General features: G+C 39.2%; 1 protein-coding gene across 1 annotated transcript; it reads right to left on the reverse strand.

Annotated features, from left to right (window-relative positions):
• Positions 1–985: 985 nt before the first annotated feature.
• LOC134813875 (G1/S-specific cyclin-D3-like) lies at positions 986–22,893 on the reverse strand. The gene is made up of 6 exons (XM_063821771.1): positions 22,601–22,893; positions 21,066–21,140; positions 20,764–20,904; positions 10,011–10,170; positions 5,757–5,896; positions 986–3,070 (listed from the first exon to the last, which is right to left on the reverse strand). Exons 1-6 carry the CDS (start codon positions 22,871–22,873, stop codon positions 2,915–2,917), a joined length of 945 nt encoding a protein of 314 aa, XP_063677841.1. The 5' UTR covers positions 22,874–22,893; the 3' UTR covers positions 986–2,914.
• Between the last annotated feature and the right edge of the window lie 1,282 nt (positions 22,894–24,175).

Here is a 24,175-nt window from a genome sequence, read left to right on the forward strand (position 1 = left end):
TCTCGAACCAGTGGTGACGTCTATAAATACGGATTATGAAATGGGTTCAGTCAGGGCTGACGCAATTTGGTTGTAATTGACCTGTCTTTTGGAGGGCCCCTAACGGTTTTGTAGAAACATCTAACTTAACTTCTGGACAGACTTAGTATAATAGGGGATCTAAGTACTTTCAAATAAAGGTCACTTTCAAAAACTTAATTTAACAACGTGGATATGATGCGGCGTCACATCTTCACATAATATGCGCGGCTCAATCTACGCACGTGGTACAAGCTGAGGAAACCAATATCATCTATCAAAATCGATCCGCGCCCGACGAATCATACACTACCTACCGTAGCAATCAGAAGGACTTTCTACAAAACTGTACCAAATAAGATGGTCGAAAATCAAGTGTTTTAAAAAATAACATGGAAATACAAATTTCTTGAAACTTTTGTGGTTATATTTTCTTGTGTTTGAAGTAATATCTCAAAATTGGCACATAGAAATTCGCCCAAACTCGTACAGATTGTTCCTATTATTGTTATTTTACTATTTGGAAATTTTAAAGAAAATTTATCAACCCGATCTCGAGATAAATGCCTTGGTACCAAATATTGTACCTTGGTACAGTTTGGTACAGAAAGTCCAACTCATAGCAATAAAGCATATTGTAGGGACTGACAATGGGAGAATGGTGAATGGAGTGGGGACAGACTTTCACTGTTTATCCCTCATAAGTACCGCTGTCAGTACATCATGAGCATATCATGCAGTCTCAATCCCACCTCACTGTCAATTCTGGTAATTCGGCGACTAATGTCTAATTGGGAACAATTGATCGGATCCCAAGTCTCGAATTCCCAAAATTGACAACTTAACTGTTCCACGTGTTTCGGTGGACCTTAGTGGTCTTTGTCGTGGACCGAGTAGAGTGCTCATTGAAGCAAATGATCTAAAGATTACGGAGAATCTATGGCAGAATAAGTAAAACACGTGATTTGAACAATCCAAATATTAGAGAATAAAGCAGTTTGTGACTTCGAAACGGGGATAATGCCTACTTCTCAATTAAAGTGTAAAATTTCGACTTAAGAGTTTTATAAAATATTGGAGCTCCAAATTTACGGCATCGTTGAAAAGAACTGATACTTTTTGACAACATTATATGGTCACTATTTTCAGTTGATAGGCCCAATCTTCTTTATGATGAAAGTAGCAGTAGGTTATTACATAATTTTCTAAAGTAACTGCAGCATTCAACTGCAGTATTCTAAGTAGACATTATCCATTTTGTACTTTTACAACTTTTGATATATACAAGTAGAATTGAACAAATTAACACAGTTTTCAAAACTTACCTTTCAGGAATCGTAAACTCTTAACATCATAACAGTTATCACCGTGTAAACTTTGCTCCGAAACTTGGATTGATTCAAAACTGTATTTCGTACGATACTTATTAAATATAATAGAAACTTGAAAACTTTGCCAGTTATATATAGTAAATTGTTTAAAAAATTCTGTATGACAAATGCTACCACAAATTACAATACAAGTTGAAAAACTCTAGGTGTTGTGCCTACGATTAGGAATGTGCGGAATGGGAGAAAAGGTGGAATAATTTAATGGTGGGTCGTTACTATAAAAGTAAGGCACATTATATCATAAATTAAAAATCAAAACTCTAGATATATCAAAACCTTTGGTAGCATTAAAAACATCGATGTATTCAGAATAGGGCAAGATAGCAGAAAATTTGAGGTACAAATTTCCAATTCTAGTTTATTCTCATGAAAATGTAGATTCATATCCAAATAGGTCTATTCAAAAAGTGAATCGGTATTCCCCGGCCAAGAAATCTACAGTTGATCACATGATTCGACCCATGCAGACAAATATTTTTGTAAAATGTTGCCAATTTCGTTTAAATTGTGTTATTAGTTTTTGTTATTTTGATATCCTAGAAAAGAAGCTGTCAGTCAACAATTGGCAACATTTCAATTTTGTATCTTTACGGCTTAAATAACAAATAACAAACCATTAAGCTATTCAGAAATTCTGCTCTTGACTCATCAAATAATAATACATTTCTAGTTAACATTAATTTTGGTTGATGTAGGTATTATGTATCACGTTTAGAAAATACTTCGTGTCCACCTTTAATAGTCTACGATACAATAACTATGTCCTTCCAGGAATTCAACATTTTGAAACAGATAACATCTTTTTTATAGCACATTGGAAACTCAAGTTTGTGTCCCATTTAAAAAAAACCCTTTCCATAATCTCAATAAGTTACTAGGCTAATTGTTTGTCTATCACCAAGTTCATAAGTTCGCAGTTATTTGGGCCAAATGAGTAGCGATCATCTTAACACTGCCACCAAAATACGAACACAGTTTTCACACACGGGTTGCACCTAACACTTAACACTCTTCATAACTTATAAGAACTTTAAAAATTAAAAAAACTTAAAAACATCCCGACGGGAAATTATTAGGTTAACCGCTATCTAGGGGATTATATTGTGTAGTCTGACTGTGGGTAAACGGTGCACTAACAGCTAAAACTCGGTCAAGAACAGAGAATATCCTCAAATCATACAACAAAAACAGGGAAAACAGTATATAAGTCCGGTTTCTCTTTTAGGTACGTGATCTACGTAGATGGTGGGACAACATTGGTCAAATTCCTTTCACACGGCTTGAAGTTGAATCGTCTCTCTTTCACAACTCAATCAATTATTATTTCATATTATTCAGAAAGATAGAGAGTCACACACAGTATAAATCGATCTATAAATATCCTTCTGTAACAAAGGGGAAAGCTTAAAAAACTTTTTAAATTTATCAAATATACCCCGATCTGACACCTCGTTTCTTGTCATTTTGAAACGTGTTTTCTGTGACAATAGTCCGCAAGAGAGCAGTTAGCACCCTTCCATCTCCAGGAGATCTTTGGGGGTGTGCATTGGTCCGGGAGACTTCTCTCTTGACTGGAGGGGTTCGACATCCACATGTGGCAGGTCCGTCCGGTTAGCTGCTATCAGAGTTCGTACCTTACTGTGTATCACCGCTAACTCGTCCTGAAACAAAGATTTTGTTTTTAAACTCCAACGCGAAAAAGCGAGCACACACGCGGACCCGGATTAGTTAGACAATATCTATAAATTATTCATGACACATATTATCTAAGCTCCCATCGTTATGGATTATCAGCATATCACCAACGTCTGAGTGTCTGCTTCCAGAGCAAACTGCACTGGCCTCGCGACCAGAAGTGTACGTATCAACCAGCGCTTTCACCCGACTGCTTACTTCACTCATCCGGGAAGCGTGTGTAATCTTTTCCGAGACACGCGGATTTTCTCAAATTAGCCCCTTTGAGGATACATATCTCGGAGTCTTCTCTTATGGCATGCTCTATGAAAGTATGGTGAAAGCACGACCGCACCCCAGATTGTGAAGCCGTACACTCCGCACACGAATAATAAGATCAGAAAATATTTTAAGTAGGGATCACGCGAGAGTGTTAAAAATGACTCGAACCAGCAAAGAGTCTGGTTCCTAGAGACGATATGGTGGTCGGAGGATGATGCAGGTGGTGTTACTGGTGGGATGGTTAGGGTACCAGAGGGAGCATGTGGTGGTAAGGTGCCAAAATGGCAACTCCTTGTCAACAAGTCCGGGCCTGAACAAAGTGGACACTCCACATTCTCTCACTACACCCGGAATATGGTGTGTTGTGGTGGAGTTACGTAAACCCCTAAAGTGACGTGTAAACTGTAAAGTTAACCCCCGGTGTTTGGTATTAGCTGATTGGCTCCCAATCCCCCCACACACACACACACCTCACCGGCCCCTTGTTTAACAGTCATGTTTCAAGACACCCCAGGGAGGAGGGCCTCCACTGTTTCCTGCACCACAATACACTTTCAAATATCATCACCATTATAATGAAACTTGGTTTCTTATAATACTTTCGCTTAATACTTAGCCTCAGGCTTCTTTGGAAAGGAAAGCAAAAGTACTGTCTGTCAAGAAACCGGGAATGTTCTAGATAAAAAGGTACGGTCTTTCTGGGGAATGACGGAGGGCCTCACCTCAAGACCCAATTTATTGATTAGAATTACTCTGCTCTGGATCTACAAACTCGTATGGGGATCTAGGTTCCCAGAATAGCTCCAAACTTCAAATAATAAGACAGTGGGCCATTTGTAGACTACTCAGACTTAGATTTGCAATATATTTTCATTATTAGTCCAAACTCTCTTGCACACGGTTTATTTATTTCAGGCACACAAGAAGCTGGCTCCCAGCTGTGGAGCCGTATCCTGCTAATTAGCAACTCAATTTATACTCTGGATTGGGTTTCTCTGCTGTAATTTCTCTGAAAACTTTACCAACGTGTCACTGTGAAACTGGAGACCATGACACCTTGACAGCTTCACACCCAGCACCTTGAACCCACATTGGCTCTAATTGCAGGAGTAATTTTCAGATAATTGGGTGCAATTGGATGATTTCCTGGCTTAATTATCGTAAGGAGGGGCTAGTTGAGGAGGTTAGACGACAAAACGCACCTCGAGGGGATCTCCGTGGTACAAAGGACACAATATCTGATGATTGGCATGTGAAAAGGAGCCCACTATCAACCCACTATCATCACTCTCCTCCCCACATACACTCTATCACTTAATACCGGGGCCCAGCCCTCTATCTCCCTTTCGTGACACTATGTTCTATCCTACATAGTAACTGCATGGTGAAACTCCAAACGTAGCTTTCATCACCCACTATCCTTTACTTTCCCGCAACTTTCACGCTTTACGGGGTGACCCATATAGATAGTGTATTGTTAATGTTAGCAGTGCTATACTGCTGCTATACTGCAGTGCTATACCATGTATACTGCTGCTATCGACTCATTAATTAGGTTGGGGACGAGTATCAACTATCAAGTTCAAGTTTCAACAATGTATCAATGTAGATCATATCTAGCGGCTTTACAAGCAATAATGACCCAACCCAATAGCAATGCCGGAACCAACTCCGTCATTGCTATTTTCTAGGTTTCTTCCCTTCTCACACTATAACTCTTAATCACAAGATTTTAATGTAATTCTACAGCAATTTCGAGCTTCTAGCAGCCAGCTTTGCTGTGAATTAACAAGACATTGTTAATTAAAACTAACAAGGATTAAGCTAATGATTGACTAGTTAGAATGAGGTTAGAATATGAGAATATGACACTGAATCTGTGTAAAGATATATTTGGATAAGGTCTAAGAATAAGGAATGAGAGATCTACATTGTAACACACATAATAATAATGTGCTGAATAAACTGACGCTGAGTCTCATTATATACAAAATGTGAAAGTATTATCTCGACATAGAAGCATGGAATTCATTTTGCGCCTAGGTAGTTCCCACAAGGATTCTCCAAACTATTTACTCTATGGAAATACAAATAGTTTGCATTGTATTAATAAGTTATGACAAGAATCTGAAGCATTTATAGCCATTTATTTGCCGTGATTCGTATGAGGTATATGCTCTCACAAATTGTTGACGTAGTCCTCTAATGCCGACATTTCAAATCAATAACAAAAAAGAAAGATACCGAGTTCCACATAAACGTGAAAAACTCAGATTGCAGAAGCGTCCGTCTGAATATACTGAAGAAAGTTTATCAACAGAATAAAGTAAGGTAAAACACGCTAAATAAAATAAATAAATAAATAATAAAATAAAGGATTTCTAAACTAACCTTGTTGATATCAACGAAGTGGCTCATCAGTTCAGGGAGAGTCCGTCGCAGTTCCATGTACTTGGAACCCAGGGCGAATATGGCATCGTAGAGACATCCAGTAGCCATCATCGTACTGGAGTGCGGCAGAAACATATACTCTGAAATGGTTAAACTTTTATAAACAGTTCCAGTTTGTAGAGGTATTTTGAGCAGAATGTTGCTGATCAAAATATTTAAAGGTCACGTTATGGTCAGATTTTCGCCATTTAATCGTCACGTACGGCGACAAACTGAGTTCCTGTAGGTCGCGTTTGCAGAAACTTTTACTAGCACTACAGATTTTCCGCCAAATTGAGTTGAAGCCTTTTTCTATTGATATTAGGGAATAGCCGAATTAAGTATAGACATATCAGAATTCCCATAATAATACTCCGATTTCGGAATCATTCCTGTCAGGAAATCTTTGTATTTTGAAATGCATCAGATTCGTGGAAATATTGGGTTGAAGCAATGACACTTGTTTGGTGGTAATACAATATACATTACATAGGGGGAAATAGTTGACACATTTTCATACATGTAAAGTTTATTCGGAGTGTCTTGCTCAAGACACACGTGTCAAAAAATTCGGGTGTAACAGACTTTGATCGTTCTCACAAGGATTCTTCTGCAAACATATTGATACAATCAAGAAGTTGTTCGGAAGGTTTCGAGATTCATGTGATTATTGTCTTTCTTCGTAATAAGATTCAGGTGATTACTGTCCTTCTTTGTAATAAGATTCATGGGGAAGGTTAATGACAATGTGTTATTAGTGAAAATATTTTCACCCGTCTCTACAGAAAATTATAAATAGATGCTAGCATCACTCGTAGCTATGTAAGAATAAAAATTTGCTTTTATCGATCAGATCGTATTTTGCCTGATTTTACCGATCGAAATTGTTTTAAACAGCAAATTACTGAAAAATTGTAGAAGTAATAACTCAGTTGGGTTAAAAATATGTCATACTAAAATTTGTAGCAGAATTTCAGTCCGACACAGGAAAAACTCGCCTTCTTATTGCGCTCATATTACAGTCTTGTGCCTTCAGCATACCCAAATAATATACTTATCTTGCGCTAAAAGGTCCGCTTTCAGCTCGAAAAGAAACGGGGACTCAATTTAATTAAAGTCGATATTGTGCTAAATATTGTGTTTATTTAGCACTGATCAGCTAGTGCAAAATTTGTTTCAATAGCACTTAGAGCATGATTGAGCACATTTGATGCATGAAGATTGGAGAGCGCAAAAAGTTTCAGCCTGGAGGTCCCGCAGATGCACATTTATTGTTGTTTTGTTCCGAGATAATCCAACTAGGCCAAATTAACAATGAAAGTTTCAAAATTTGAGAAGAGTCCTGGCGCATGCACGTTATTCAATCAATCGTAATTCATTTATTGATTCTCGATTGATAGTTGATACCATGGTTCATTATTTATTTGATAGACTAATCTAATGGCCATTAGTCTATTACATAATAAGTGACAAGGAATCAGTTAAGTTAAGGAATTAGTATCCATGATGATAGGAGGGCTGGTTTTCGTAACCAAATTACCGTATTATATCAGTATCATGAGGGACGAGGGTTGATTAGCAAATTTGAGAAATCAGAAGAGCATGATAAGTACAAACTTGTCAGTCGTGGAACTTTGGGACCAAATCCAACTCAAATCCGACAAATCGTATGGAAAAATGCCAATCAAACCACATCCGTGACTTGTCCTACTTCTTATAATTTAACGGTTTTTTATTTTATTCTATCTTTATTTGAAATAAAACTGTTATTTCGTTCGTGACAGGATCATTATGAGAACTTGCATATTATGCGGACAAAGCCCTGAACAATATGGACGGAGAGACCAGTAATTACAATAAATATTGAGTTCCAGGGTCGGGTGGGGCATCCGGCTTTCTGGACACGCAAAGTTATTTTCATGGTGACAATGCATCCTGGAATACACACATGCTACGTCTGAATGTATGTACAGTACCGAGAGCGGTGGTTCTTGTAAAGTCTCAAGATCTGCGAGATCATTAACAACATTGAAACGAGCTGAGGTAGTTATTGGGTTATCCCTCTCATTAAACTGGGACACGTTAGTTTCACGTGGCTATTAATTGCCCTGTAGCAGCAATTCAGAACGCTAACTGGATTAACTTCAACTCAAATGAGTAAGGTAGATGAAACCTACAACATTTAGATTCTTTACTGCGGCATCATCAGAGTCACTTCATCTCGTACAAATACCTTAAATTAGGGTACCATACAGATGGGACCCTGTGAATTCCAATCGAGGCCTAGGCCAGACAGTGATAAATCCATGATCGTTTTTCTTTGTTAATACAATTGATAACCTAGCTTTGTTTACAATGAAGAGTGACAAAACTTCCATTTTGTTGACAAGAATAGACTAGTACTACCCGGTACAGGGCCGATACCTTCCTCTCAATTGAGAGGAAGAATGGAGAACCGAGCCATAAAGTGATGCAGCCTTTCTACTTAGTTCCTACACAAAGGGGGGCATTCAAATTAAACCCCCCAACTCCCCGATTAAAGATAGGATCACTTGCATCCAAGAACAACGATCTGAACAATGTCAGCCCTCAAAACATCCACGTGCATGGTCCTCTGCAAAGTTATTTTCACGGCCTACAATTTGGTGGAATAGCTATTGTTAGATTCTGGGTCAGTAATTATAGATAACAGGAATTATGATCCGCGGTGGACCGCACCTCATTACCAAGACAATCCTTCTTAGTCTGACGACTGTAGTGGTTCAATGACATATTCAACTTATCCACATATCATACTGCAGTAGGTTTAACCAATTCCACCTCGACAAATCTATTAAACAGAGTGTATGTATTGTTATGGAAATCCGTGACCACCGAAAGCTCATGTGGCACCGGAAATATTAATCAAGTGCACGGTCTAAAAGAAAGACTAAAGACAAGTTGTGAATCTTTTGTCAGTGCTACTGGTACGGCTCGCAGAGGACCTTAAAAATAATTGTAGGGCAGCAGGAGCCACAACGTGGCTCTGCAGAAGCAGTTACGTTTTGAAAACTTGCAATTTGCAGAATGACAACATAGAAAGTTTTGTATTTAAACAAATTATCTCCAGAAGAATGTCCTCCATCCTTTGTTGTTTCGTTAAAAGCTCAATTTTGAAGGCTCGATTATTAAGAAGGCAGTAGCTAATAAACTGACCATTTTTTAATTATCCTTATCCGAGCAGTTATATCATTGTATGTGTAATATTAGAAGAAAAGGATATAACATGGTATAAGCTAGCTGTTGCTAATTTAAACCATGATCTGTAAAATGGAACTAGCAGAAAAGGCCTCCATGAGGAATTAAGATTGGTTTGACGGAAATAGAGCTCTTCATGAGGATTTACATTAGTGATAGTGGCTCTGGCAATGGCCAGACATTTCATCTGATGTGACAAGTCATCTTAATAGTTATCAGTGGCTACTGCCAATCTAAGACAGCTGACTCTCTGTCATAATGAGGCAATCTGATAAGCTATTAGCAATCTGATAAGCTATTAACAACTCAATCAACCCCTAATACAGTTTTAATGTAGCTTCAGCTTGAACCGTTGCCAGACTGATTTGGTGGCTGTAACGGCCTGCATGCGCTGTGTCTCCCAATAAAGAGTAATAAGTGGGCAATTCATAGTGACGGCGATGGTAACCGTTAAAATGTTCACATGTGACCCACTTGAACGGTGGGTCAGAACAATTTACCAGATAACGGACAATTTTCGGAGCTCTCTCAAGCGGCGGGGAGCTATTTAGTTAGTGTGTGACAGAGAGAGGTTGCTTTCCTTGTTAAAATCATGTCTAACCGACCATCAAATGAGAGGTTGAAATTGCTGGACTAAGTCCCTGATCATTGGCCAATTCATCACATAGAATCTGTACCGTCACTGCAGGGCGAGTAAATCTCGTCTGTAGTGCGGTCAATGATCCTTGGTTTAAGCGAGATTTGCCTACTTTAAACGCAGATTACTGTCCGACATGGTCCGGGCTAAGATGACACAGACACCTAATCCATCGAAACTCAGCCACTTCATGACTCGCAGTTTGAATATTTTACATAATCAGATCCCTCTCTAGTGCGGCGGCAGAACATAAGTTAAATATTTAGATACTAAGTCTGATTTAACTGAATAGTTTAAACTGAGTTGTTAATCTCAATCGCAGAATTATAAAGAAGTAGTACCTGTACAGCACATGTTTATGAGGGTTCTGGCGTGGTAAGTTACTCGGCTCTTAACTTGATCTGGTATCGGGAGTCTGTGGAGGAAGTGGTCTAACAGGTCGTGAGGTAGCACCGCGCTCGTGTCCCAATTCAACATGTTCAGTATTCGCAGCTCCCAACTCTGAAGGTGATTCTGATTTAGTTTTGTGAAATAGTGATAACAGTAAGGGGAAGGCATGTGGATTTATTTTGAGTATCTGTAAGTTGGTTGACAGAAGACTGTTGGGAGGAATGTTGAACTGATATACCAATCTGGATCCATTTACAAGTCACACGCTAACCGATACAAAAGTGATCGTATCTAGATACAAATTGTTTGATCCAGACAGTTTTGTGGTAACTGGCAATAGCATGCACTATTTCCCCCCAGTTACTGCCGAATTATGACACTGCGACATCTACCCAACTGGGGTTTCGTTATTTGGAAGCCTGCTATTGGCTGGCTGCACCAGTTCCGTGCAGTGATTGGATAATGGATATCGTCACCCTGACAAACTGCACTTGCGGCCGGGGGCTTCTCATGGGCAATTCCAACGCAGCTTAGGAGTAAATGGATTATGATATAAAAGTTGAAACCCAACTCTTTAATGGCATTACATGAGGGGAGTGGAGTTGTGTCAATGTACCCGATCAGAAAGTCTGAAGGAAACACCAATGCACTCACGTACCTACTTGAACATTACCACATCTTATCTGTATTATACTAGCCTGTATTCTGGGTTGAAGAGCGGATAAAGCTAGCAATCTTGACGCCGTCAATTCTTGTTCAGTTTCACTACCGCTAAGCCGAGGGTACATACTACACACACGTAAACAATTGCTAACATTGATGCCAGTTTGGTCAATGACTCGAATGCTTCGATGTAATGCAAGCGGTTCAAGGAATTCGGAAAGATTGAATGTTTATATTCAACCCATTGACGTTCTTAATATTATAGAATGTTCCCATTGTTCAAGAATATTCACATAGAGCCTCGGTATTATACTATATGTTTTAGAAAACTCCAAAAAATGTATGCTCGTTACGTTGAAGAGCAAAAAACTTCCTCTCAAGTCTAGCAACGTTAAATAGATGATGGACTAAAATTAAAGGACCCTAGCTAGACGGCACGGATATGTTATATTATTGATAACGTAATGAAGTTTATTTTTTCTTACATTTCGGTTGCGAATACGATAAGGCACGCAAACAATTTCCAAGAATACCTTAGACAATAAATTCAAGAATGTGGGAGACTTTGATTACAGTAAGGTTCGTAATAAATTCAATACGTTGAGTACATTCATTCATCTATAAAGACACATTACATTGATTCTACCTCGATCTCCAGAAAATCTAGAAAACTCCTAAAGTAAACCTGCCGAATTTCAAGGTCATGGTTTTGGGGTTGAACAGTAGTCGGCTAATTGTTGCGCGGAGCTAGAGTTGGGTTTCAATTAAACCACTTGTCGGGGGTCCCATGAGATGATGAAATGGACCACTCCACCAGGAGCTTAGTCGCCCTCTCTGCACGTGCAATCTCTATCACCCTCACTTCTCGTTACATCAACATATTTTCAGGTCGACCCCAAACAAACGGCCATATTGAGCCTATTTGAAATTGGAAGATGATGACATTGAGAATGATGTTGAGGGCACGTGCAAACTCCTTCATTAGCGGCCCTACCTAAAAACTTAATTATCACTTTGAATTCGACCCAGTTGAGAGGGTCTAAAGACCGTTAATCGACAGTAATCTAATGTTAAAACGAGAACGAGCATTAGACATGTAACTATGCCCAGCATTCATTCTCGGCCGACCCATGTGGACAGGTATAGAGCACGACAAAACACAAAACTCCCCTGATTTTGTGTCACATGAATCTGTCCTCAGGGTTCCTCGACGGAGGCAGCTACCTGAATATATCGGGAATAAGTAGTTCCATTAAACGCCTTATGGGAGCCCAGTCTGCCGACCAATGATATCACACCTCCGTGCTCAGGTGACCAATCAGCAGGCTCAGATTTGTCACGTAGCTACAATTTCTCTGTTGGATGGGATGTCCTGCTGAATTATTCAAGAAGGAACTCGGTACTAAATACCTGGATATGCCTGTCGTCATGGTAACTATACCCTTGTCAAGACATAAACTGGTTGGGGACAACCCTTTCTCCGATAATATATTCCTCACAATTATTAAACTACCGGTTGGTTCCCAAAATAGGGATTTACAACGTTGGTCTAATTTGTAGCAGAGGTAACCAGAAGGCAGACTAAACCTAACACAGGGACCTCGGCACAGTGTGAAGTACCCTGACCATCGTACCGTTACCAACTAGAATTGTAGATGAAGCAGTGTACCAGAACCTTGATCCGCACCGCTCACACGCCAGCTAGATTGGAGAGGAATAGTGCGGTTCTTCAGAACACTAAAGTAGGACAAGGTTCGGTGCTCACCTTCCTAGCACAGACTACTTTTACAATGCTCAACTTTCCCATGACAATAATAACATTTCCTCACAGAAAAGTGAAATTGGTAAAGCAACACAGATTGAAGCCTTAATACGCTTCAAACAAAGGGACTACCCACACTCAAATTGTTTGAAGCGATCATCTGATGAGTGGTGATGTAAAAGGACATGTAATCTACAGTCGTTTAGAATGTTTACAAATTTAACGACTCAAGTTCAGACTCAAGGGCAGACTTGAGCTCTCTGACTTTAAATCGCGAACTTTGAAGACATCTGTAGATCTGAAGATCTGAACTTAGAGGATCGTGGACCTGGGCAAGATCAACCATGTCGACACGCATTGATCATATTTCCTAGACTATTTTAATCAAAATTGATATTTCATTAGGGTGATTATAACCATCTATCATGACCGTTTGGGACCGTGTAAGCTTGTTTTTACCAATAAAAGCAGAGCTTTTCGCATGTACACTGGCAGTCAAATAAACGCTTAAAACAAACACGTCTTTCATTACCTTAATAACAATCGATTGACTGTCAGGACAGATATATACTATCTCATCAACTGTCATCATCAAAATAAATACCAGGTCTCCCCTGAAAGTTCTACCAAACTGTTGATGGAGCTAAGAAGGGTCGGAGTCAGCTTGGTGACGGCTGGAAAGCACAGGTCCTTAACTGAGCCCCTGGAGCATTACACCCAGCCACCATGCTGCTCTTCTAATGAGACCAGACTGTCCCTCCGCAAAGTTATTATGACGTGTAGAGGTGGGGAGGTAGTGTTGGTACCAACTTGCTTGCTTGTTCACCTTTTAAATTGATCACCGTCTTGGAGCAGGCTTCCTAACATGGGGTCTGGCGACCTGCATGGTTGATTTTACCATGGATGGTTGATATTTTCGGTTTATGTCCTCTGAGAAAGTGGATCAACCTATATACCACTGCAGGCACATTAATAGAGACCCAGTGAAGATGGAGTAAGTAGGAGTTCCATTAATACAGATTGTTGTAGGAAATGTGGTGGTTGTTAAATTAATTCAAGTTACCAGCACAATGAACCCACTTCACGTTATCCTAAGGGTCATTGAGCGTGCTCGGAGAATAAGCAACAGCCCCTAAGGGTCCCTGAATCACGCCAAGAGCAATTACCATCCATGTCACGTGATCAGTGGTTTTAAAACCTCATTGGTTGGCTTCAGGAGTTAAAGATGAGTGGTTGGTGGTCGCGATGTAGGAGCTGACTTTTTAGTTATAGGAGAACTGAGGTGACTTAAGTACACTGCTGAGCCTTCACTGTCAAGACTGATGTAATAACTAGTTGTAGATGTGTATAAAATGAGGTTTAGGTATGGTAAGATGGTGTCACCAACCTTAGCAGTCCACCCTCGCACAAAGGATTGAGGATCACGAATATTGACTATTGAGGTCCCCCTTCAGGAGCAGCATATCATTTAGTTACATAGTTAATAAATGTAATTAAGTATTTGAGATAAGGTCTTCTGGAGTAATGAGAAAAAGTGAAGGTTATAAAACCTACACCGTGTGTTTTTTATGATACAAAATGTTGTGGCGTCAGAATAGTCAATACTAGTGAGACCTTCTCAGTGTGATAACAAACTATGTCAAATTAGTTCCCAAGTTTCATCACATATTCAGAAACCCACTCCGATCCTTGTCCACATAAATGTACAACAGATAAGACAGAATGTATCTCCGTTATCAGCTATTGATCACATTTTAGCAACTTCATGCTGCTAACAGCCCCACAGCCGGAAATCATTGGTCCTCCCCATCCACGTGACCAATCAACTTGATCTCATTGGGCTGTCCCATCGGATAAATTACCTGCAATGATGACAGGCTTGGGCATAATGCGCTGTGAAAACAGCGATACAACTTGTCACTGTATTGTATGGCCCACTTCCCGAGCCCGGATTGGTGGTCAGGATGGCCTGATCTCCGAGGATTGGCTGACCTGGAGCTCAACAGGTCGCCGAGCTACATTTAACACTTTGGTTTTAATGAGGATTGTCCGGGCCCTGAGGTTGTGTTGAGCACGTGTAGATGGGCTGCTAGCCAACTCACTCAGCACTTCAGCTCGCCGAGGATATTTTCACACTTGGCACCGGATCAATCCTCTCACTGAACACCAAATAATCACCTACATGGAACTTACCAGGAACCCTGGGGTAATTACTAAATATAGCCCTCGTAAACCGTAGTCTAACGTGCACGTACGCTCTGTGAATGGTAGCCTAAATAGAGGAGGTAACGTCATCCTTAGATCCTGAGACGGAAAAGTTTAGACCCCGGAGAGGATTACAGATTTCACAAGTTGTTATTTTGGAGGGTTAGGTCACATTGCCACTTCTATTGTAGGACTCCTGGCAGGGAAGGGAAACAACGTACCGGACCTACCAAACCTGTGATCGAGATTACGTCACATTGTTCACTGACTACTGATCTCTGTGAAGGGCATTGGATACTGATCTAATCTTCCTTCGTAACTATGACTTTTTTATGGAGCATAATTATAAACGTTGGGGAACTTTACAGTTATCATTAGATGGAAGACACTGTAAATGTAATGCATATTGCAGGATGCTACTAAATGTAAACATCTTGATTCTTGAAATATTCTTTCAGGAGAAATTATAATAAGATCATCATGTGAACTCCCTAAATAAGCATATATCCTAAGAAATATATTTTGAAGTAAGTTTACTAATACTTTTAGAGGGCAGAGGAACAACTTTCGATTCTGTACCAGGAATTTGGGCGCTCAATTAGTAGATTACAAAACCATGGTAAGTAGGGAGTGAAAAATGCTTCACACACTCAACCGATGCTATTTTTGAATTTTGTAAGTTCACCTGACCCGATCCTCAAAGGTCATTCTCTCAGGCTCAGCTATTTCTTCAAATTTCTTAAAATACTGTAAAAACGTCCTGAATAGTGGTGAACTTATAGGGGTAATTTACAAGAGCACATCCTAATTGTTTCGGTACACGTAATCAAGTTCGACACGCACTGTAGTTCATCAAACCCAAAGGTTCGACTCTGTCGAACTAAAGTGCGCTACCTGGACTCAAGTTCGACACGTACTAGAGAGAACTACGACTGTCGAACTAGAGTTTTAAATCTCCGATCTTAAGCAACGATCCTTTACGAGCTTGAAATCTATTCGTTTGTTTGTTTTCCACTTGTCTCATGCTGTTCAACTTGAACTATGTGTGAATGTAATCTCTATAATCCATATCTATGAACATTCAATTGACCTCGTACTCCGTTTTATATACTTGTAGAGTACGCTATAAAATATCTACCACATACCACACATTTTATGTATTATCACAATCAACTAGTAACCGTACCCAATACTCACTGGGTTTATCTGCCATTGAACCCAGTGATCTTATAATAATGACCCGGCAATAGCCGGTGGATCACTTAAGTTGTCGAACTATAGTGCGTGTCGAACTTGAGTACGTAAATCCGATGAAACTAGTGATTCACGTCCACTTCATTTTTTTGGAGGTAAGAATTCAAAAGCAAAAGAAAGGCCCGTTCTTTAGCTACTACAGCTCAGAAAAAACAGTACCAGGATGGCTATACCTCGTTAATTCGCCGACGGGAATGCATTAAATTCATTTGGCCGGTAATTTAGCCTAAGAACAGGTACGATTATTGTGATCCCAAAAACAATACCCGGTGGTTGGCAAGGGAGTATATTATATCAACCCCTCCCATCAGTGAGAATGTCCTTTTCATCGCAACTCGCGTGATACTTTGATGTTCCTCTATCATATATCTAGCGATCATTGTTTACAGTCGATAACAAGGGCTCAGTGATAAGAGCTGTGTTTCAATATGTTAACGATAATACTGCTGCTTAACCTGCTCAATGCTCATGTAGGAGTATTGGCGATCTGCATTCCTCAAAACATGTTGCGTCACTCCGACCTTGTGTTTCCTTAGTAACCGGAGTATTTCAGGAACGTCAGCGATTCTCTTAATTGCCTGAACACAATTGATCGGGTCCCAAAAATATTTAAAACTATGGTGACCATGGTAAAAGTTAGCCTGCTCCCAACCGAGGAAAATTTATTTAGTCAAACAAACGAGGAGGTCTTTTATTAAGGATCATTTATTAGGAACGCGTGACCGTTCTTATAGCCCGCTCTTACACCCCGTTCTTATAACTCATAACTCATTCTCATAACAACAAACAGGATTGAACCTGAATGATCTTTGTCATTTCAGATGGAATTGCGGCTTTAATAACGCCGAATCTAACGAATTTTTACCCTAATTTGGACTAATTTGTGGACGGACAAAGAATCAAAGAATTAAATTGAATCATGAGCGGAACAAATTTAATCGGTCGGTATTATTCCTCACACCAAAACTCAGCCGTTACACCCTTTGACTTCTTTAACAGTTCACTAGCCAAAACACTGACCTTTCTGTTGACCTGGAGATCGTGTAGCTAACAGCCTCGTGTACACAGTAATACATATCTGACAAATCAACATACCAGCTTTCATATATATCATGTATATGAAGCAAAAATCAAGCTCTGAAGACCTGAAGTTCTAACATTTCAATCTGCTTCTGCATTTTGTTGTCGAAAGAATTTTAAACCGGGGCCGGGTGTGGAGTCACAAATCACACAATCTCATATTAATCACGATCCATCGCAGCCAATTGGCATCCACCTCTGAGAACCATAACCACCGCATAAAATGGGTACATACTAATTATTCTAATAATTTCTCAAGTACCAGGCACAAAACCAGCCTGGACCCCGGAAACATCCACAAAGGAAAACTCCCACGGAGACCAAACGACATAACGGGTCTCTAGCTCAGGGAATTCTCTGTCTCCAGTTCCACCACACATGTTGAAGCAGCGGAGCAAGCTCGTAACCAGAGCCAGGAAGTGCTTGAGACTTGAGAGTTTAAATATTTGAAGCAGGGTCCCCCGGATATACGAGTGTATGATCAAAAATATAACCGTTTGTATGAACTTGATAAGGAAACCTTTGAGGGAGCGATGGTACTAAATAACTTCTAACTCTTTGGAGCGAGATGTAAAGACAGATGAAATGTAAAGACAGATGAAATGTGAAGTATGTGATATTTGAACCTATGAGAAGTTCGGTAAAGATGTGAAATTTAGTGCAACGAGAATTTGAAATAGCAGCTAAGTTGGTACCAATATTCGGAGGAGACGAGCCCCACATCCCACCAGCCAGGATGTAGTCTAGCCACCCCGTACACACCACGACACCATGTTAATTGTACACATTGCACAACAAATGTACATTGTCCAGGGTGGTATTATTGGCTGCGGGTTCTGATTAAAGCTTCAAATACGCCCGCATTTCCTTTGCCCAGTGACATCGCAAAAGTTGCTCAAAAATCGCTTCTAGGACGCTTCTAAGTGAGAAGTATTGGAAGGTAAATAGTTCACATTTTCTGAATACTGCAAATGCTTCGGTGTGAGTCATTGATCCAGAGGCTCCACTTGGTACTGATCACAGATCACAGTTCAAGCTCCCAATGAGGATTACCCCACATATCTTATACACCTTCTCAGTGGCTCTAAAAAGTTCCAAAACTGCAAATATGCAACCGGAATGTTTGGAAATTCCAAATAGACCTAGAAAATCATTCTTGTCGCTTGATTAGTGGCCTGAGGAAATGCTAAGGAATCGGAAACCTCTACTTCTAGATTCAGCCCCAGATTGGTACCCGTATTCGAGTACTTTTTAACGAATAAGAAGTTGTGTGTGATTCCGTATATAATATCGTACATTGCAACGTTTAATGTGGTTTTATGCCAAACAATACATTTCCATTTTTCCTCGAGGACACCTGTCCAAGGTTATTTATATCCGAGAATGTATGAACTATGTACCATGTGATACCAAATACCATGTGATACCAAATACCACAGCCAGAACTGTAAGTTCCGTGTATGTAGATTTGGGTCCGCGTGACCTCAATAAAAGGGTTGTGAATCAATTATTCCAATTGAATGACTCAGCCAGACTTTGACATTAACATTCATGTAGAAATATCAACTCCACTATATTTCAGTCGTTTTAAAATTCGAAAACGCTCCAATTTTTCTTGGAGCGTCAGCTACAAATAAGATTCATTTTAGACAAAAAATGCAGCTTTCATTTGTTACAGGCACAAATTCTGTATTAAATTAGGGACGAGATCGAGTAGTCTGAATTAAAAAGAGGGCTGACGTATTACCATAGTTTTGCAATTTGCATGACGTACAAATACATTTCTGTGGTGATAATAGAGCGATCAGTTAGTCGTTATGAGCCTCTATAGTCTATAGTCGTAATGAGCCTTCATAAAGGATTAGATTGGACGTGATGAGGTATTTCTGAAGCTATTTTCAACTTAAACAGTTGGTAAGCAATCTGCTAGGGGTGAGGTCCCAATCCGACAAGTATTAATGAGAAGAATCTAAATTGTGATAGATTCGCCTCTTATTCACCTAATGAATAATTTGAGTCTGTAAGCAGTGTGTGCAATATTGGGGTTTAAAACCGTTTAAACAAGGGAAGCATTTAACGGCCAAACGTTCAAATTATAGGCGTTACTGAGATTCATACATAAAATGTTTCCTTCATGATTGAATATTCATGCTTTTTTTTTTTTTTTTTTATTTTTTTTTTTTTTAAGAGAGGCTGGGCATAGAAAGCCCACTAGAGGATAGCATTAAGATGCTTTGCCTACCTCTGGGATGAGGGGGGGTTTATTGGAGACAACAGTGTGAATTGTGGAGGACGGTGGTGGTAATGATCTGAATGGGAATACCGCGCTTTGGTACCAGATGAGTTTATAGATCAGTTAGGCAAGGCTGCAAATGTGATGTGTTAATGCGCTAAGTTACGCCAGTCTGATCCAGTTCTTCTGGTACTATTAAGCGTTTGGTGCGGTTTGTGAAGTTGACGATTGTGGTAATGTGATGGTTGTCGAATATGTCGTTGACCGAGAGGTAGTAGTCCCGAAAGTATTGACCTCTTAGTTGGGCAATAGCTGGGCACTGTCCAAGAAAGTGTGAGACAGTTTCCTCTCCGTCACCGCACATAGGACAAGCACTGGTACTAGATTTGCGGATGGTGTGAAGGTGTTTGTTTAAGCCACAGTGGCCCGTGATTAGGTGGACTGCGGTTCTATAGTCTTGTCTATTGTTGATGAGTGACGTGTTTATATTATTGATTATTTTGGTGTGCTTTTGGCCAAGTGTTAGTTTGGTGTGTCTAGGACCATCTGTTAACCAGATATCCTGATTCAGTCTGTGAATATTCATGCTGTTCTACTTACAGATACTGTAAGTATACTTGTACAATATTTCCCTTACTCATCTCTTCACTTAGGTGTTAGGTTAAATGATGGAGCCCAGGAAATTTTGTGATAAATTTGATTCAGATTTATCACAAAATTTGAATCAGATTTTGGCTTGTAATTTTTCTGCTGAAAAACTTTCAAATTTGCTGACTTCTATAGAAAAGAAAGTGTATAAGTTCAATATAATAGTGGGTGGCGTTATGAAAGACTAAAAGTCTGCCAAGGACGATAAACTAGACATGAACATTACTAAGACTTCAGTTAATTGGCGGTGTAGACTGGAAACACGTTTTTAGTGTGTTCCGCGAGATTTGCTTTAATTATCTTGAAACACACTGTACTTATTGTTTGCAATTCTATCAAATTCGATAGAAAGGAGTTAATAGAAAGCTTATTATCATGTATCATTACATCCAAATTTTCAAAATACTAAATACTATGGACCAAAACGATTTTAATATTTTGTCTGCTGAACAAAGGATTAAGATATACTGTGATCTTTCTGCATTTTTCAAAAATGCAGTGCTTCAACGGAATTTTATTTTATTCAAACTCCCATACGTACATAAAATGTCATATTAGAATGAAAGATGCAGCATGTTTACATTTCTCTAGCAGACGTTCAGGGAAAGTCTGTGGGGCGGTGCTTGTGACAGACCAATTTGTCACAGTACTCCCAACGGACCCACTGGGTCAGCCTAATATGCTATGTGCTTGAGTAAGCGGAATCTTGTGGTGAATTAGCGTCCTCTTAAAACTTGGTTGTAACGAGCACGGCGCAACGGTATTTTTAACGATACGTTATTAAAAAGTTACAGAGTTGAGAAATGGTTGAAACTATAGGTGTTGAATAATGTTTAAAATATTGAAACTGTTAACTAACCCTGACTTGCTTGCTGGTGTAGCTAAAACTTCCACTCTCACATAATCTATCCACAGGTAGGGGTTGGTTCTCTCGGAGTTTGCTGGCCAGGAACAGGCACACAGCTCCGATAACTTGCAAATCGTCCCGGGGTGACACAACCTGGGTGGTATAAACCTCAGGGCCACGAAATTTGGCAGGAAAATTGGGAGATCAACTCGTTTAGACTGCATTATATCATGCGGTATAAAGTACATCAACGACCATATGTCAAATATTTGGAAGAATTTAGGGGCTGAATAGGTGGCAGTGTATCAACATACGGTGGCTTTAGAGAGATATCTGTCTAATAAGTTAACTGCATGAGGTAATACTCCTTCCTCGCATACGTCAGAGATCTGAAATGTATTGATAAGGGGTTAATAACTAGATAATTACATTAATGCAAATTATATTCAATGATTTCGATGATGCGACAAAGCTCGCTGAGCCAGGGTTAATATATTATGATAATTTGTTGTGGAGTGAAAGTTATTGTTTGAAATATGACCGTTATCATAATTTTGCTAGATTATGAATTCGCATTAAGGCAACATAATAAACAATCCCATCATAAGATCATGGATTTTTATGGTTTACATTAGGTCAAATATGTAGGTTCTATGGAATCCCGTAAATTTTCTGGATACATTTAATCGTTCAATGACAGGATGACGCAGAAAGGTTTGACATTTAACGCATATGAACCAGTGCATGGAGAAACCACAATTGCGAAATGTTACAGTGACAACTTTTAAAATAAGTCAACAACTCAAGGTTACGATACTTGTATATACTCATGAAAGTGGAATGACTTTTAACTTTATAGCGAACAATTTTGCAGGACAGCTTTCTCTGCGTACCTACTGTTAAACACAATATTTCTGTTTGAGTTATCAGAAGACAGTGGTATACCGGTAAACTCATTAGCTAGCAACCAATTTTAAGATAAGTAAAGATGTTTTTATAGATTAGGCAGCTTGCCGGCCCCCTGAACATGTGTAACATTTACATACCAACATAAAGTCGAGTCAGCCCAAACCTCACCACAAATCTTATTACTTCGTAATTTCAGTAAGAAATAAGGGCATGTCAGGCTTGATAAGATTGTGTGAACCTTATCAAACCAACAGCCCACGCAGGCCCAGGTATCACGTCACGGACATGTTGTATGTATTTTCTCTTGAAATTATATACAAATATTCTCATTCCATGATTCCCAGCCGATAAATATGATCGCAATCCCACGAATGTATAACTGCATACTAAAAGCATTCCACTCTCATTGAGCATTAGAACGCATAAGGAGTCCGGAACATTGCCACCCATGTACAATATAATTACGACGGGAACGCTCAAATAGACCTTTATTCTATTGAACGACGGGAGACAATGTTCTAATATGAAATATGATGAGGCATGTCTGATATGTAGTGAACTGACGTCATAGCAACATGGTGAAAGGAGACCGCTTACTGTCCTAACTGAGATGATGACGTAATTGTGTCCACATTTATGGTTCGATCTTATTCAACATATTGTTACTGTAACTCTCACAGAAATCAAACGCATGGTAACTAGGAATTTTCCCTACCCAAGTGAAATCCGTACACAAAGAGGAACTGGGGCGTATTCTCGATTGATTTGAAAATATAAATTTTCAAATGAACATTTAATCTTAAACAATAGTAGTTCGACGAAACAAAGCAACTCTGAGTCAAAGAGACATCCAAAAACCGCAAATTTCTTGTTTATTTCTATCAAGTACCGATAGTAATAAACAAGAAAAAGGACGAACATTCAACTTGAAGCTACACACCTCAAACATCCACTCCGTAAGTTGCTTTCTCATCTCTATCGTAAAATTGTTCTTCTGGATAAGCTCCAGATATTTCGGATTCGGTTCATAGAACTTGCTGACTCGTATCAAGTTATTCAGTGTCTTTGGGTCATCAATATTACAGCCATCTGGAGCAGCACGTCGTGGAACATAATTCTCAAATCCAGATTCATAACAAAACATCGACAAGTAGGATAATGTGTTTAGACGGCGTGGAAGCACATCTGGAAACGAATAATTTGGTTGGGACATTTCCCTTAAAGAAGGGACGAGCGCTCGATTTCAAGATCGGCTGTATTGAAGATGTTGAATTTTGGCTAGCGCGCGGCGCTCTGATTAAATCAGTGATGCTGCCGCTGCGCGCCGATGCTTTAAAATTCCTGATATTATTAATTTAACTGATTATTTTAATTGTAGTAACTCATTAAAATTATCCAATTATGATCTAGTACATGTACAGTCTTGCTAACTCGACTCAATTTAATTGAGAGCTACATGGCAACGCCTACTTTGTACTTAAGTTACAATGTTTCTCATTCATCATCAATCATGCTGTTATGTACATCATATCTAAGTTTCTCCGTGACTCAGGCTTTTCATTACAACACAAAAACAGGGTCAGATAATGCATTGGAAAAGTATCTTTTTACAATTTTAAGTTGGGCACCATAAAGCTTAAATAGGTAATAATAAATTTGTAATTATACATTATTATGATTATAGTTTATTAATCTTTTCCAAGCTGAAAACTATGGACTAGTGCGTAAAGTAAAGCATATGACATACGGCCCACTAGCTTAAATCGACTGTTCAAAATAAAATAATATTGATTGCTGGTGTAAAATGTCATTTTTACAAAATATTTGAATTGAAGTGAGGAGTTTGCTTATTTGAAAAATGATGCACAAAAAAGTTCGGGTATTGAATTGGTCGTGACCACAAATTAGTTCAGCTTGGGACCTACAACTTTGGATTTGTTTCTCATTTCTACAACTAAAAAGCTCATGTGGTTTTAGTGAAGTCATAGATCATAAACTTAGAGCACATGCATAATTGTCAGTGGCAACCTACGACAGAAGCCATTTTTCTTTACTAAATGGCGCGCGGCTTGTAACTGTCTGTACTCAATTCTGTGGTCAATTTCGCATATTTATTATTATAATTGAGTGGTCTTGTTCTTCTAAAAAGGGTTTTAAGACTATCCTGACGTACAAGTACTAACTTCATTTATTATGCATAAATGGTATGTTAATGTTTGTGTTGAGTGTTGCTAACTTGTTAGTGTAACCACTCATGACACATCACTGCAGAATAATGAGTGAAATGTTTTATGTTTTTGGCGATGTAACTGATAAGATCAGGGTGGCATATATTACGGTTGATGGTTGACTGTCAATTTTAACGTGTCTGGAAAGCGATCGATGACATTCTATAGAAAAAGCGAAGACTTTTACTTCTATGCACTACACTGTACACGGATAATCACTTTCCACGAATTCATTCCTGGAATTTCTGAGAATAACATTCACACTTTTACTAGGCACTTATCTCAGT

This window comes from Bolinopsis microptera, chromosome 1, assembly GCF_026151205.1.
Source record: "Bolinopsis microptera isolate Bmic1 chromosome 1, MBARI_Bmic_1.0, whole genome shotgun sequence".
Taxonomy (NCBI): domain Eukaryota; kingdom Metazoa; phylum Ctenophora; class Tentaculata; order Lobata; family Bolinopsidae; genus Bolinopsis; species Bolinopsis microptera.